Source organism: Ascaphus truei, chromosome 2 (assembly GCF_040206685.1).
Source record: "Ascaphus truei isolate aAscTru1 chromosome 2, aAscTru1.hap1, whole genome shotgun sequence".
Classification (NCBI taxonomy): Eukaryota; Metazoa; Chordata; class Amphibia; order Anura; family Ascaphidae; genus Ascaphus; species Ascaphus truei.
Genome location: NC_134484.1, coordinates 318,206,703 through 318,222,491, shown reverse-complemented (window position 1 = coordinate 318,222,491; position 15,789 = coordinate 318,206,703). Strand labels below are relative to the sequence as shown.

At 58.8% G+C, this 15,789-nt stretch overlaps 2 protein-coding genes and 1 long non-coding RNA gene across 7 annotated transcripts in view; 2 read left to right on the top strand and 1 right to left on the bottom strand.

Moving 5' to 3' along the window:
• The window catches only part of GOLGA4 (golgin A4), a 145,226-nt gene extending 138,625 nt beyond the window's left edge, over positions 1 to 6,601 (bottom strand). For all 5 annotated transcript variants that reach the window (XR_012799195.1, XM_075586516.1, XM_075586517.1 and 2 more), the window contains exons 1-2: positions 6,481 to 6,601; positions 5,860 to 6,025 (exon numbers count right to left, since the gene is read on the bottom strand). Coding sequence is in view for 4 of the 5 variants with exons in the window: in XM_075586516.1 (XP_075442631.1) it covers positions 5,860 to 5,919 (60 nt within the window). In the remaining variant the exon portion in view is untranslated. The remainder of the gene's footprint in view (positions 1 to 5,859; positions 6,026 to 6,480) is intronic.
• The window catches only part of LRRFIP2 (LRR binding FLII interacting protein 2), a 501,877-nt gene that overhangs the window by 162,844 nt on the left and 323,244 nt on the right, over positions 1 to 15,789 (top strand). The window lies entirely within an intron of this gene.
• Positions 14,864 to 15,789, top strand: part of LOC142488683 (uncharacterized) — a 5,691-nt gene continuing 4,765 nt past the window's right edge. Inside the window, exon 1 of the long non-coding RNA XR_012799579.1 lies at positions 14,864 to 15,784. This is a non-coding gene — a long non-coding RNA (uncharacterized LOC142488683). The remainder of the gene's footprint in view (positions 15,785 to 15,789) is intronic.

The window sequence follows — 15,789 nt, the reverse complement described above, 5'->3', positions numbered from 1 at the left end:
AGTAACCACCCTGACTCCCAAAACAATGGCACAGATTGAAACAGGGGAGCCTGGTACAAATCCAGGGGTCAGCTCCTTTTCATTTGGGAAAGTCCCTTTATCTCCTTGTGCCTCACCAAAAATATAGATTGTAAGCTCTACAGGGCAGGGACCTGTGCCAGCGAAAATTATATGTGCGGTGCTACATACACTGTCAGTGCTATACCAGAATTTTTTTTATTATGAACTAGATTTTAGGCTCACATTAAGTGTGCTCTCCCCCCCCCCCCCCCCACCTACCAGTCATGGGCAGCAGCTCCAGTGATTTACCAGTATAAGCCATAGTCGCTTTCCCCAGGAAGAATAGAGCATTGAACTGGGGGTCTCCAAGCACTAATATGAAGGTAGAATTGCTAAGGAAGACTCACAGTTTAAGAGCGTTAAAAACATTGGGCCGGGTGGGGCTGCTACTATAACAGCGCTGAGGACATTTGATCACTTACAGCCTATATTCATTAAGCATTGGAGCCAAGCTCTACTGACCTTTTTGAAGCAATATGTATGCTTTGTGTGAGGATTTCTAAAGCTGACCAACAGGTCAGGCTTATTGCACGCTGTAGAATACTGTCTCGCTCCTCTTCTTACATTGGGAACTAGTACTGTAATTAGCACAGGAGAGGAGCAGTATGCATCAGTCACTAAGCCGCTGATGGAGTGGTGAGAAACTACAATCTGCTGCTGCTGCATCTTCTCTTCCTGTGCACTGGGGAGAGACAGACAGTGGGCTGCTAGAAAGTCCAGCAGGTGGAGGGCTGCAGGTGAAGCCCCGGAGGTTGAGCCGCCTGTTGCTCACCAATGGTATAACTCAGGAGTGGCCAACTCCAGTCCTCAAAGGCCACCAGCAGGTCTGTGTTTAATGATATCCCTGCTTTAGCACAGGTGGCTCGATAAATGGCTCAGTTGTTGACTGAGCCACCTGTTCTGAAGCAAGGGATATCCTAAAAGCCTGGCCTGTTTGGTGGCCTCTGAGGATTTGAGTTGGCCACTCCTCATCAAGTAGAATCTCTGAAATAAGGGCCTAAATAGCTCAACAGGGGGTTACATCAGCAATCCCCTCCCACCAAAAGATGTTTGCTGTTAACACTGCTTGAATCAGACAATCTTCCATGCTAACAAGCCCAATAGCCTTGGTTCAGCTCCATGCACTTGCATAATGACATTATGGCCTAATTCAATGAATAAGGAAAATGTTCTGCACTGTTCTCCTTATTTATTGCCTGTCACAGCTGACAGACGTACAGTTACTAACCTCCCAACAGGGCCAAATATCTGCTACAGTGGAAGTCTTACACGTGTTAAACCTGGACAGCTATGCAAAGGGAACCCCCAGATCAGCTAATGAAAGAAAGAGTATGTTTTGAAGATTGTGGTTTTAATGTCACAACATTCACATTTATTCTGCAAATTACCTTTATTTTAATAATAATAATTGTTTGTTCTTATATAGCGCTGCTTGTTTTACGTAGCGCTTTACAGAGAAATTTTGCAGGCACAGGTCCCTGTCCCATAGAGCTTACAATCTATGTTTTTGGTGTCTGCGGCACAGGGAGATAAAGTGACTTGCCCAAGGTCACAAGGAGCCGACACCGGGAATTGAACCAGGCTCCCCTGCTGCACACTCAGTGTCTTTAATCACTGAGCAGCTCCTTCTTCCTTATTTAATTTTCCTATTAAATGCCAAAATACTGTACGTCCAAATAAAATCAGTTATGATTGAGCTTAGCAGGGTGTGTGTAGTCATAACAGATAGTGCAATATTACATTTAAATGCATTTTTTTTTTTTAACGGAGGTTGACTGATGTATTGGACGAATTAGACAAAATTAACACAGACAATTCAAGTGGGAAATAAGTAAACACTCATGAGCCTAAATTAGAATGTTCCCATCCATTTTATAGGCGATTAAGAGCCTTATTTTATAACAGCCTTGGCGGTAGTTTTTAGACGAAAATCCCGATTAAATTCAATAGGGATTTTCGGACAGAAACCGGCTAGACTGCTGCATTAGTGGATATGAAATAAGGCTCTTAGACAACTACTGAATACATTGTTTAATGCGACCTCTGGCTCAGCATCATGTGGTCCCAAAGACTGCATTGTCACGTTGCTCCGCAAGAAACAGCCACCCCCTCCTCTCGGCGATACGAACACGAGCGGGGAGCGTGTGAAGCGAGTGTCAGGGGTGCGTGGCGAGAGACTCACAGCAGGAGGAACCAGAGAAAGCCGTAACAGTAGAAGTTGTAAAGCGGACAAAAAAAAAGGAGCCATTAGAGCAGGGGTGCTCAACTTCAGTCCTCAACCCTCCCCCCCCCCCCCAATAGGTCAGGTTGAAGACTGAGCCTCTGATTGAGCCACCTGTGCTGAAGCAGGGACCGATTGAGCCACCTGTGCTGAAGCAGGGACCGATTGAGCCACCTGGGGGGATATCCTGAAACCTGAACCTGTTGGGGGGGGCGGGGCTGAGGACTGGAGTAGAGCACCCCGGCATTAAAGCATTTAGGGCGCAGTTGGAGGGAGCACCCCGAGAGGCAGGACGTACTACCAGATCCAGGGCAAACGGTTAGCGGAATTAAACGTGATAGGATAGTGTATGGCAGAGCAGGAAAAATAGAATAAGAGGGGTGAGAGAATAAGTGAAAGAGTGAGAGAGTAAAATAAGGTGAGAGAAAGTTAATATGAAAGGATGAGGGAGAGGAGCAAAGAAATAAAGAGTAAATATAAAGGACATAAAAATATTAAGAAATATAGCGAAATAGTACCATTAGATAAGAGAATGATAGATAGTAAACATTATAATACAGGTATATAGAGATGAGCAGATCGATGCATTTTAAGTAAGCAAGGGATACCTTTATAGTGAGGTTAATGAACAGTTTAATTTTAAATTACCAGCGAGAAACTAGATCACTTATAAATTAGAAAGTATGATTGGGAGATAGTGTACAGTTAAGTACAGAAAGAAAGAGTTAGGCTGCGCTTATAGTGCGGTGATGTTGCGGCAAAACAAATGTATTGTCGTGTGCGCGTATAGAAGCGATCGCTGGAAGTCAATTAGACTTTAGCGACCGCAGCCTGACGTCACCGTCGCGACAACGGCACTATAAGCGCAGCCTAAGTGTGGGAGAAAGAAAGCAAAGTGTAAACAAATGAAATAGGAATAAAACACTTTTACAGGCACAATATAGACAGTACAGTGCACACAATTAGGGGCCATCTCATTATCCGACATCGGGCACACAGTCACACCCAGTGGGACCATTAAGATGACCCGACAGTGACGTGCTAAAGAACAGACGTGCTACGTGGGAGTGGTACAGTGTGTTCACAGCCTATCTACCTACACCCTAATGCTTCCTCACCCAGGCACAACACAGGATTGTGCAGATATGTGAGGCTACATTAAAGAATCCCACATCTAAACGAAGGAACACACAACCCTTATTAGTGCAATAAAGTATAAAGCCCTGGCCAGGTGATAACCCAAGCAAAATGGCTGCTATAAATTAAATATGGAATATGGACTACATTTATAGGATTCGCCTAAACCATCCATTAGATGGGCACAGACATTCGGGAACATTTCCACTTGGCTCTAATATTTGGTCTAGTTATTTTTGTCACCTAGCCATATTGTTTTCACGTATCCCAGTTATATCAAATTAAAAATATTCTTAAAATCAGTGTGGTTTTCACCCTCTCTCTGCATCCTCTAGACCAGTTATATATCTGGCCTCTCCCTGTGGGTCAGCCTAAGACGTTTGGCTGCGGCCATTTTGCCACAACCAAATGACCGCCGGCGCTTAGCTGCTGCTCACCTCGCTGAAGGGACCACTCGTTTCAGTAAGTGGCTAACCTTAACACTTACCCTAATACTAACCATAACCTAAAAACTCCTAAAGTTAACCCCATACACCATCTGCTAAAACTCCTTAAGTTAACCCCCTACAATGCCACAGAAGCTACCAGTGGCGGAAGCTCAAGCATGTGAGGGTCCCACAGCAGCAAACCGCCGGCAAGGAGTTGAAATGTCCCATTTCGCCGGCAGGTACAAAACTTTAAGGCTCAGATCCACAAAGGGATGCCAAGTTCTTTCACACCTTTATTCCCATTGATGTGAATGGCCTCGGCCTTATTCTGACTTCTTAAGTGTCCCATGAGACCCAAAGATGTTGCTCTGAGATGCTGTTTGAGTCACAGTCAAAAGAACTCATTACAGGCTTACTGTACATAAAGTTATCAGACTGCGCTGCTAAACAAGATCATCCAGAGTGAAGTAATATATTGTGGGATTTCTCATCCATATCAAAGGAACATGTTTTAACCTTCATTTAGCAATCCCAGATGTAGCCAACGTTATTGCAACTGCTGGCATGGGACATACTGTACACAACACACCGCTGGGATTAGAAGCCTTTGTTTTGAATCAGCCACTTGCGAGAAGACATTGCAGTTCCAGTACTATTACACCTACAGGAGCCCGCCAGCAGGTGCAATTACCTTGGCTACATCTGCATGTGTCCTAAAATTTGATGGAGGAGTGTACACTATTCATTAAGAGAGCAATCAGTTCGAAAGGGCTAAAAGTAGACCATGAACTAAAAACATTATGCACACCAATTACAGCACAGCTACTGTCATAATAGCAAGTGCATTTGCAAATATTTATTGTAATAGACATTTAGCAGCAAGTTCACCATCACTTTTACAGCTGTGATTACACCTGCCTCTTACAGGGGATTTTCTTAGAGGAAGCAATAATTGCAAACAGTGTTATTGTTAAGGCAAGCACACATAGCTGTAGGGCACTTACTGCTTCTCTGATTGGGACCAGAACCAGCAGCTATTAGATGCAGAAGCTAGAGCAGTGAGTCACCACAGCAGATAGATAGGTGTGACACTAGTATAATACTAAACCACATCATCAGGCTTTCAAATGCTCCACCTCTCACAGGCATGAGTTCTGACACACACCCCTGGTTCCCATTTATAAGACATCACCTTCCTGTTGACAAATCAAAATGCCTACATAATTGACGGTGCTTTACTTCTTCACATCTTGCGTCTTTTGGTACCACGCACTCGGTTATTCCTGCTTGCTGTCTGTCTTACCCTCGGCCTGCATCTTTTTGCCACTGTTTCCAGCTTCCTATACCCTACTTGCAAGTAGATGCTAAACCTCAGAACAAGGCATGTCTACACTCTACAGTACTTATGAACAGGAAGCTCTTTAAACGAATTGTAACTTATAGCTGTTTTGTTGCAAGATCAGAATATTGGCAATCAATGGCTCTCCAATAAAACCCCACACACCTGTGTCCATATTAAATTGCAATATTAGCCTGGAAGAAGCGTCAAGACCTGCACTGCTGTATCCCAACATTGGAATGCCAGTTGTAGAAGTTCATTAGTGAACAACATATTTCTGAGATATGGAAGACTGATGCTTAGCATGACTTGTGACCCAACCATAACCTCTTGACTTGCAAAGACAAGTTAAACACAATCTACCAAACCCTTTGGCTTTCAGACAGGCCTGCCACACATTGTCAAGCAAAGCCATTTAGTCGATAACTATCCACAAAGTAGTCTGATAAATTGGGTAATTAGCAAATTCGTTTTTTGCTCTGAAACATCTCCTTGGACTAGAGTCCATTCCCAAGTCTCCCATGTAAATTGGATTTTAAAGCTTGAAAATAAGGACTGAACCAAAATCTCACCATGAGCAACAGATTGACAACCAACTGTCCTTAAAAACCACACCACAACCCCTGAGTGACAGTGTTGATGCCCTTCAGCTGTCACCTGTGTCCCTGTCTCACCTGCTGCTGTTGGCCAGGGGATTGCTCCTCACTGATCTTCAGCTTCAACTTCTTGAACATCTTTCAGCTGATAGAAGGGGGGCAGCTGCAACCTCATACAGGGGCCAGACCCCAATGACAAGCGCTGAATGACCACAAGGAGTGGGTTGAGTAAGAGACTGGCCTGCTAGTATGAAATGTACATGGAGATATAATAAAGTGTTACAGTCAGTGTGTGTATGTATGTATGATGTATGATATATATATATATATATATATATATATATATATATATATATATATATATATATATATATATATATATATATATATATATATATATTCACTCACGCAGGTGTGATAATCTCTCCCCTGATAATATAAATATATAGATTGTCCTAAGATATCTGTATAGTGTTAAATGTTCCCTACTAGCCACATTATACAGTACACACTAACACGGGTGTATAGATACAGATATCTATGTGTATGTATATATTATAGCATCAGTATATTGACTGCTGCTTGATGACCTTTGCTGACAGATATGTTATAATGTGTTTGTGTATTCCCTGCGGCTCCTCCCTCCCCGCGGTGTATAATTATATTGATATATATCACTATAATGTGGTGTATATATACCCCCTGCTCTTCCTCTTCCTGCTCTCAGGCTCCAGCAGGTGATCACAGTCACTCTCTGCTGCTGCTAGACTTGTTCGCACTGCGCAAGCGCAGCCAACGTGGAGGTACGGGAGCCAGCGAGGGACAAACCTAGAGACCTCCGACACGGGGAGGGACAGCAGCCTGGCCACGCCCCCTGTGAAGACGTATACTGAGTAGCAGGGAGGGCACTGCACATACTGCACTTGTATACCTTGTGCCCTACTGCTCCTGTGCTGTCCTGCTCCGGTGCTGTGCACTGCTGCTGCTCCTGTGCCGTGCTGCTCCTGTGCTGTATCCTGCTCCTGTGCTGTATCCTGCTCCTGTGCCCTGCTGCTCCTGTGCCCTGCTGCTCCTGTGCCCTGCTGCTCCTGTGCGCTGCTGCTCCTGTGCCCTCCTGCTCCTGTGCTGTGCCCTGCTGCTCCTGTGCCCTCCTGCTCCTGTGCTGTGCCCTGCTGCTCCTGTGCCCTCCTGCTCCTGTGCTGTGCTGTGCCCTGCTGCTCCTGTGCCCTGCTGCTCCTGTGCTGTGTCCTTTCCTTCTCATTCTGACTTTATTGCATTTCACATTTTCTCTTTTTACTCAATTGCGCTTTCTTTGTTTTTATCCTTTTTGACCTGTCTCTGTGTTGAATTACCTCCTCTCTAACTTTGTTTCTCAACCTTTCCCTCTTATGCTGTCTCATTTCTTTCTCCATTTCCCTCTTTCTCTTGTTTAATTTCAGTCCATCTCCCCTCCCCGCTCTCTCCCCTCCCCGCTCTCTCCCCTCCCCGCTCTCTCCCCTCCCCGCTCTCTCCCCTCCCCGCTCTCTCCCCTCCCCGCTCTCTCCTCTCCACCCTTTCTCCCCTTCCCCCCCCCCCATCCTTCTCCCCCCCCCCAGCCTCTCCCCCCCCCCCCAGCCTTCTCCCCCCCCCCCCCAGCCTTCTCCCCCCCCCAGCCTTCTCCCCCCCCAGCCTTCTCCCCCCCCAGCCTTCTCCCCCCCCAGCCTTCTCTCCCCCCCCAGCCTTCTCTCCCCCCCCAGCCTTCTCTCCCCCCCCAGCCTTCTCTCCCCCCCCAGCCTTCTCTCCCCCCCCAGCCTTCTCTCCCCCCCCAGCCTTCTCTCCCCCCCCCAGCCTTCTCTCCCCCCCCCCAGCCTTCTCTCCCCCCCCCAGCCTTCTCTCCCCCCCCCAGCCTTCTCTCCCCCAGCTTCTCCCCCCCCAGCCTTCTCTCCCCCCCCCCAGCCTTCTCTCCCCCCCCCAGCCTTCTCTCCCCCCCCAGCCTTCTCTCCCCCCCCCCAGCCTTCTCTCCCCCCCCAGCCTTCTCTCCCCCCCCCAGCCTTCTCTCCCCCCCCCCAGCCTTCTCTCCCCCCCCCCCCAGCCTTCTCTCCCCCCCCCCCAGCCTTCTCTCCCCCCCCCCAGCCTTCTCTCCCCCCCCCCCAGCCTTCTCTCCCCCCCCCCAGCCTTCTCTCCCCCCCCCAGCCTTCTCTCCCCCCCCCAGCCTTCTCTCCCCCCCCCAGCCTTCTCTCCCCCCCCCAGCCTTCTCTCCCCCCCCCCAGCCTTCTCTCCCCCCCCCAGCCTTCTCTCCCCCCCCCAGCCTTCTCTCCCCCCCCCCAGCCTTCTCTCCCCCCCCCAGCCTTCTCTCCCCCCCCCAGCCTTCTCTCCCCCCCCCAGCCTTCTCTCCCCCCCCCCAGCCTTCTCTCCCCCCCCCAGCCTTCTCTCCCCCCCCCAGCCTTCTCTCCCCCCCCCAGCCTTCTCCCCCCCCCCCAGCCTTCTCTCCCCCCCCCCAGCCTTCTCTCCCCCCCCCCAGCCTTCTCTCCCCCCCCAGCCTTCTCCCCCCCCACCCCAGCCTTCTTCCCTCCCCCCCAGCCTTCTCCCCCCCCCCCAGCCTTCTCTCCCCCCCCAGCCTTCTCTCCCCCCCCCAGCCTTCTCTCCCCCCCAGCCTTCTCTCCCCCCCCAGCCTTCTCTCCCCCCCCAGCCTTCTCTCCCCCCCCAGCCTTCTCTCCCCCGACCAGCCTTCTCTCCCCCGACCAGCCTTCTCTCCCCCGACCAGCCTTCTCTCCCCCCCCAGCCTTCTCTCCCCCCCCCAGCCTTCTCTCCCCCCCCCCAGCCTTCTCTCCCCCCCCCCAGCCTTCTCTCCCCCCCCCCAGCCTTCTCTCCCCCCCCCCAGCCTTCTCTCCCCCCCCCCCAGCCTTCTCTCCCCCCCCCCAGCCTTCTCTCCCCCCCCCCCAGCCTTCTCTCCCCCCCCAGCCTTCTCTCCCCCCCCCAGCCTTCTCTCCCCCCCCCAGCCTTCTCTCCCCCCCCCAGCCTTCTCTCCCCCCCCCAGCCTTCTCTCCCCCCCCCAGCCTTCTCTCCCCCCCCCAGCCTTCTCTCCTCCCCCCCCGCCTTCTCTCCCCCCCCGCCTTCTCTCCCCCCCCCAGCCTTCTCTCCCCCCCCCAGCCTTCTCTCCCCCCCCCAGCCTTCTCTCCCCCCCCCCAGCCTTCTCTCCCCCCCCCCCAGCCTTCTCTCCCCCCCCCCCCAGCCTTCTCTCCCCCCCCCAGCCTTCTCTCCCCCCCCCCAGCCTTCTCTCCCCCCCCCCAGCCTTCTCTCCCCCCCCCAGCCTTCTCTCCCCCCCCCCCGCCTTCTCTCCCCCCCCCCAGCCTTCTCTCCCCCCCCCAGCCTTCTCTCCCCCCCCCCCAGCCTTCTCTCCCCCCCCCCCAGCCTTCTCTCCCCCCCCCCCAGCCTTCTCTCCCCCCCCCCCCAGCCTTCTCTCCCCCCCCCCCAGCCTTCTCTCCCCCCCCCAGCCTTCTCTCCCCCCCCCCCCAGCCTTCTCTCCCCCCCCCCCAGCCTTCTCTCCCCCCCCCCCCCCCAGCCTTCTCTCCCCCCCCCCCCAGCCTTCTCTCCCCCCCCCAGCCTTCTCTCCCCCCCCCCAGCCTTCTCTCCCCCCCCCCCCAGCCTTCTCTCCCCCCCCCCAGCCTTCTCTCCCCCCCCCCAGCCTTCTCTCCCCCCCCCAGCCTTCTCCCCCCCCAGCCTTCTCTCCCCCCCCAGCCTTCTCTCCCCCCCTCAGCCTTCTCTCCCCCCCTCAGCCTTCTCTCCCCCCCCCCAGCCTTCTCTCCCCCCCAGCCTTCTCTCCCCCCCCAGCCTTCTCTCCCCCCCCAGCCTTCTCTCCCCCCCCCCAGCCTTCTCTCCCCCCCCCAGCCTTCTCTCCCCCCCCCAGCCTTCTCTCCCCCCCCCCCAGCCTTCTCTCCCCCCCCCCAGCCTTCTCTCCCCCCCCCAGCCTTCTCTCCCCCCCCCCCAGCCTTCTCTCCCCCCCCCCCAGCCTTCTCTCCCCCCCCCCCCAGCCTTCTCTCCCCCCCCCCCAGCCTTCTCTCCCCCCCCCCAGCCTTCTCTCCCCCCCCCCAGCCTTCTCTCCCCCCCCCCCCAGCCTTCTCCCCCCCCAGCCTTCTCCCCCCCAGCCTTCTCTCCCCCCCCCAGCCTTCTCTCCCCCCTCAGCCTTCTCTCCCCCCCTCAGCCTTCTCTCCCCCCCTCAGCCTTCTCTCCCCCCCTCAGCCTTCTCTCCCCCCCTCAGCCTTCTCTCCCCCCCCCCAGCCTTCTCTCCCCCCCCCAGCCTTCTCTCCCCCCCCAGCCTTCTCTCCCCCCCCAGCCTTCTCTCCCCCCCCCAGCCTTCTCTCCCCCCCCAGCCTTCTCTCCCCCCCCCCAGCCTTCTCTCCCCCCCCCAGCCTTCTCTCCCCCCCCCAGCCTTCTCTCCCCCCCCCAGCCTTCTCTCCCCCCCCCAGCCTTCTCTCCCCCCCCCCAGCCTTCTCTCCCCCCCCCAGCCTTCTCTCCCCCCCCAGCCTTCTCTCCCCCCCCAGCCTTCTCTCCCCCCCCCCAGCCTTCTCTCCCCCCCGCCTTCTCTCCCCCCCCGCCTTCTCTCCCCCCCCCAGCCTTCTCTCCCCCCCCCAGCCTTCTCTCCCCCCCCCAGCCTTCTCTCCCCCCCCCCAGCCTTCTCTCCCCCCCCCCCCAGCCTTCTCTCCCCCCCCCCCAGCCTTCTCTCCCCCCCCCCAGCCTTCTCTCCCCCCCCCCCAGCCTTCTCTCCCCCCCCCCCAGCCTTCTCTCCCCCCCCCCCAGCCTTCTCTCCCCCCCCCCAGCCTTCTCTCCCCCCCCCAGCCTTCTCTCCCCCCCCAGCCTTCTCTCCCCCCCAGCCTTCTCTCCCCCCCAGCCTTCTCTCCCCCCCCCAGCCTTCTCTCCCCCCCCCAGCCTTCTCTCCCCCCCCCCCAGCCTTCTCTCCCCCCCCCCAGCCTTCTCTCCCCCCCCCAGCCTTCTCTCCCCCCCCCAGCCTTCTCTCCCCCCCCCAGCCTTCTCTCCCCCCCCCAGCCTTCTCTCCCCCCCCCCCCCAGCCTTCTCTCCCCCCCCCCCCCCCCAGCCTTCTCTCCCCCCCCCCCCCAGCCTTCTCTCCCCCCCCCCCAGCCTTCTCTCCCCCCCCCCCCCAGCCTTCTCTCCCCCCCCCCCAGCCTTCTCTCCCCCCCCCCCAGCCTTCTCTCCCCCCCCCCCAGCCTTCTCTCCCCCCCCCCCCAGCCTTCTCTCCCCCCCCCCCAGCCTTCTCTCCCCCCCCAGCCTTCTCTCCCCCCCCAGCCTTCTCTCCCCCCCCAGCCTTCTCTCCCCCCCCCAGCCTTCTCTCCCCCCCCCCAGCCTTCTCTCCCCCCCCCCAGCCTTCTCTCCCCCCCCCCAGCCTTCTCTCCCCCCCCCAGCCTTCTCTCCCCCCCCAGCCTTCTCTCCCCCCCCCAGCCTTCTCTCCCCCCCCCCAGCCTTCTCTCCCCCCCCCAGCCTTCTCTCCCCTTCTCTCCCCCCCCCTAGCCTTCTCTCCCCCCCCCCCCAGCCTTCTCTCCCCCCCCCCCAGCCTTCTCTCCCCCCCCAGCCTTCTCTCCCCCCCCCCAGCCTTCTCTCCCCCCCCCCCAGCCTTCTCTCCCCCCCCCCCAGCCTTCTCTCCCCCCCCCCCCAGCCTTCTCTCCCCCCCCCCCAGCCTTCTCTCCCCCCCCCCAGCCTTCTCTCCCCCCCCCCCAGCCTTCTCTCCCCCCCTCCCCCAGCCTTCTCTCCCCCCCCCCAGCCTTCTCTCCCCCCCCCAGCCTTCTCTCCCCCCCCCAGCCTTCTCTCCCCCCCCCCCCAGCCTTCTCTCCCCCCCCCCCCCCCAGCCTTCTCTCCCCCCCCCCCCAGCCTTCTCTCCCCCCCCCCCCAGCCTTCTCTCCCCCCCCCCCAGCCTTCTCTCCCCCCCCCCCCAGCCTTCTCTCTCCCCCCCCAGCCTTCTCTCCCCCCCCCCCAGCCTTCTCTCCCCCCCCCCCAGCCTTCTCCTCCCCCCCCCCCCAGCCTTCTCTCCCCCCCCCCCCAGCCTTCTCTCCCCCCCCCCCCCAGCCTTCTCTCCCCCCCCCCCAGCCTTCTCTCCCCCCCCCCCCAGCCTTCTCTCCCCCCCCCAGCCTTCTCTCCCCCCCCCCCCAGCCTTCTCTCCCCCCCCCCAGCCTTCTCTCCCCCCCCCAGCCTTCCCCCCCCCCCAGCCTTCTCTCCCCCCCCAGCCTTCTCTCCCCCCTCAGCCTTCTCTCCCCCCCCCCCAGCCTTCTCTCCCCCCCAGCCTTCTCTCCCCCCCCAGCCTTCTCTCCCCCCCAGCCTTCTCTCCCCCCCCCAGCCTTCTCTCCCCCCTCAGCCTTCTCTCCCCCCCCCCCCAGCCTTCTCTCCCCCCCCCAGCCTTCTCTCCCCCCCAGCCTTCTCTCCCCCCCAGCCTTCTCTCCCCCCCCAGCCTTCTCTCCCCCCCCAGCCTTCTCTCCCCCCCCCCCAGCCTTCTCTCCCCCCCCCCCCAGCCTTCTCTCCCCCCCCCCAGCCTTCTCTCCCCCCCCCCCAGCCTTCTCTCCCCCCCCCAGCCTTCTCTCCCCCCCCCCCAGCCTTCTCTCCCCCCCCCCAGCCTTCTCTCCCCCCCCCCCAGCCTTCTCTCCCCCCCCCCAGCCTTCTCTCCCCCCCCCAGCCTTCTCTCCCCCCCCCCCAGCCTTCTCTCCCCCCCCCCAGCCTTCTCTCCCCCCCCCAGCCTTCTCTCCCCCCCCCAGCCTTCTCTCCCCCCCCCCCAGCCTTCTCTCCCCCCCCCCAGCCTTCTCTCCCCCCCCCCCAGCCTTCTCTCCCCCCCCCCCCAGCCTTCTCTCCCCCCCCCCAGCCTTCTCTCCCCCCCCCCAGCCTTCTCCTCCCCCCCCCCCCAGCCTTCTCTCCCCCCCCCCCAGCCTTCTCTCCCCCCCCCCCAGCCTTCTCTCCCCCCCCCCAGCCTTCTCTCCCCCCCCCCCAGCCTTCTCTCCCCCCCCCCAGCCTTCTCTCCCCCCCCCCAGCCTTCTCTCCCCCCCCCCCAGGCTTCTCTCCCCCCCCCCCAGGCTTCTCCCCCCCCCCCCCAGCCTTCTCCCCCCCCCCCCAGCCTTCTCCTCCCCCCCAGCCTTCTCCTCCCCCCCAGCCTTCTCCTCCCCCCCAGCCTTCTCCTCCCCCCCAGCCTTCTCCTCCCCCCAGCCTTCTCTCCCCCCCCCAGCCTTCTCTCCCCCCCCCAGCCTTCTCTCCCCCCCCCCAGCCTTCTCTCCCCCCCCCAGCCTTCTCTCCCCCCCCCAGCCTTCTCTCCCCCCCCCAGCCTTCTCTCCCCCCCCCCAGCCTTCCCCAGCCTTCTCCCCCCCCCAGCCTTCTCCCCCCCCAGCCTTCTCTCCCCCCCCCAGCCTTCTCTCCCCCCCCCAGCCTTCTCTCCCCCCCCCCAGCCTTCTCTCCCCCCCCCCCAGCCTTCTCTCCCCCCCAGCCTTCTCTCCCCCCCCCAGCCTTCTCTCCCCCCCCAGCCTTCTCTCCCCCCCCCCAGCCTTCTCTCCCCCCCCCAGCCTTCTCTCCCCCCCCCCCCAGCCTTCTCTCCCCCCCCCAGCCTTCTCTCCCCCCCCCAGCCTTCTCTCCCCCCCCCAGCCTTCTCTCCCCCCCCCAGCCTTCTCTCCCCCCCCCAGCCTTCTCTCCCCCCCCCAGCCTTCTCTCCCCCCCCCAGCCTTCTCTCCCCCCCCCCAGCCTTCTCTCCCCCCCCCAGCCTTCTCTCCCCCCCCCAGCCTTCTCTCCCCCCCCCCAGCCTTCTCTCCCCCCCCCCAGCCTTCTCTCCCCCCCCCAGCCTTCTCTCCCCCCCCCAGCCTTCTCTCCCCCCCCCAGCCTTCTCTCCCCCCCCAGCCTTCTCTCCCCCCCCAGCCTTCTCTCCCCCCCCCCCAGCCTTCCCCCAGCCTTCTCCCCCCCCCAGCCTTCTCCCCCCCCAGCCTTCTCTCCCCCCCCCCAGCCTTCTCTCCCCCCCCCAGCCTTCTCTCCCCCCCCCCAGCCTTCTCTCCCCCCCCCAGCCTTCTCTCCCCCCCCAGCCTTCTCTCCCCCCCCCCAGCCTTCTCTCCCCCCCCAGCCTTCTCTCCCCCCCCCAGCCTTCTCTCCCCCCCCCCCAGCCTTCTCTCCCCCCCCCAGCCTTCTCTCCCCCCCCCAGCCTTCTCTCCCCCCCCCCAGCCTTCTCTCCCCCCCCCAGCCTTCTCTCCCCCCCAGCCTTCTCTCCCCCCCAGCCTTCTCTCCCCCCCCAGCCTTCTCTCCCCCCCCCCCAGCCTTCTCTCCCCCCCCCCAGCCTTCTCTCCCCCCCCCAGCCTTCTCTCCCCCCCAGCCTTCTCTCCCCCCCAGCCTTCTCTCCCCCCCAGCCTTCTCTCCCCCCCCCAGCCTTCTCTCCCCCCCCAGCCTTCTCTCCCCCCCCCAGCCTTCCCCCCAGCCTTCTCCCCCCCCCCAGCCTTCTCCCCCCCCCCCCAGCCTTCTCTCCCCCCCCCAGCCTTCTCTCCCCCCCCCAGCCTTCTCTCCCCCCCCCAGCCTTCTCTCCCCCCCCCCCAGCCTTCTCTCCCCCCCCCCAGCCTTCTCTCCCCCCCCCCCAGCCTTCTCTCCCCCCCCCCAGCCTTCTCTCCCCCCGACCCAGCCTTCTCTCCCCCCCCCCCAGCCTTCTCTCCCCCCCCCCAGCCTTCTCTCCCCCCCCCAGCCTTCCCCCAGCCTTCTCTCCCCCCCCCCAGCCTTCCCCCAGCCTTCTCTCCCCCCCAGCCTTCCCCCAGCCTTCTCTCCCCCCCCAGCCTTCTCTCCCCCCCCAGCCTTCTCTCCCCCCCCCCAGCCTTCTCTCCCCCCCCCCCCAGCCTTCTCTCCCCCCCCCCAGCCTTCTCTCCCCCCCCCAGCCTTCTCTCCCCCCCCCCAGCCTTCTCTCCCCCCCCCCAGCCTTCTCTCCCCCCCCCCACAGCCTTCTCTCCCCCCCCCCCACAGCCTTCTCTCCCCCCCCCCACAGCCTTCTCTCCCCCCCCCCACAGCCTTCTCTCCCCCCCACAGCCTTCTCTCCCCCCCCCCACAGCCTTCTCTCCCCCCCCCACAGAGAGACTTTTCCCATAGACTCCAATGGCAGCCAATGCGTAGCCCCGTTGAAAGTCTATAGCGGCGGATTCCCATAGCCGCCAACGGCGGCGGTTTGCCATTGAAAGTCTATGGCGGCGAAGCCCGTTGTTTTCAATGGGGATTTAGTGAAAAACCGTGATATAAACTCCGCTGTAAATTAATGTATTAAAATAGGAAACGGTTTAAGGTGTATTTGTGTAACTCCGGTTCCAAAGGTCGTAGCAAGTCGCAAATTGGACCATATGGTGTCCCAGCTCCGGCATTGAGAACAGGGAAGTTTGGACCCACTGGACCCAACGGAACCGGATATTTTAATATGGTTGTGTATTATCTTTAATACTGTGTTCCAAGGTATGGGCAGAAACTAGAGGGAATTCCTTTGGCCATAAGTTAGCAGATGGCCAGGGAAGCACCCTAATGTCTAGAATTTAAGTGCTGTTCAAAGGAGTTTATCACCTACACTGTTTACAGGAGGGTGGAGATGACTCAAACCAGAGCATGCTATAAGTGTCCCATTTCACACCTTACAACAAAGGCTTTCCTGACAGAAATTCCATTTGGTAGACTGGCTGGCATTCCTGATGCAAATGTGGAGCTGCAGAAATGAGACCCCAGCATCCAACTGAGCATGTGCCAACTAGCTGGGGGCGTGTATCAAAATGTGTTCCCATGTTAGTGAGTGGCTACAGGTAATTGAAAACCAATCACCTGTACTTAATGTTAAGGATAGGGTTACAAAAGGTATATAATCTGTGGTCAACCCTTTATCCTGTGTTGGTTTTTCTTCTATACCATCTTGATTGCTGAGAGAAACACTATGCAATGTCTTCATGCCAGAGGTCTTTCATGTCTTTGGTGTCTTGATGATTATGAAGCTTGCTGTATGAACTGCCAGTCAGATATGACTGTTTCATCATTTCCATTTTAAGTAAA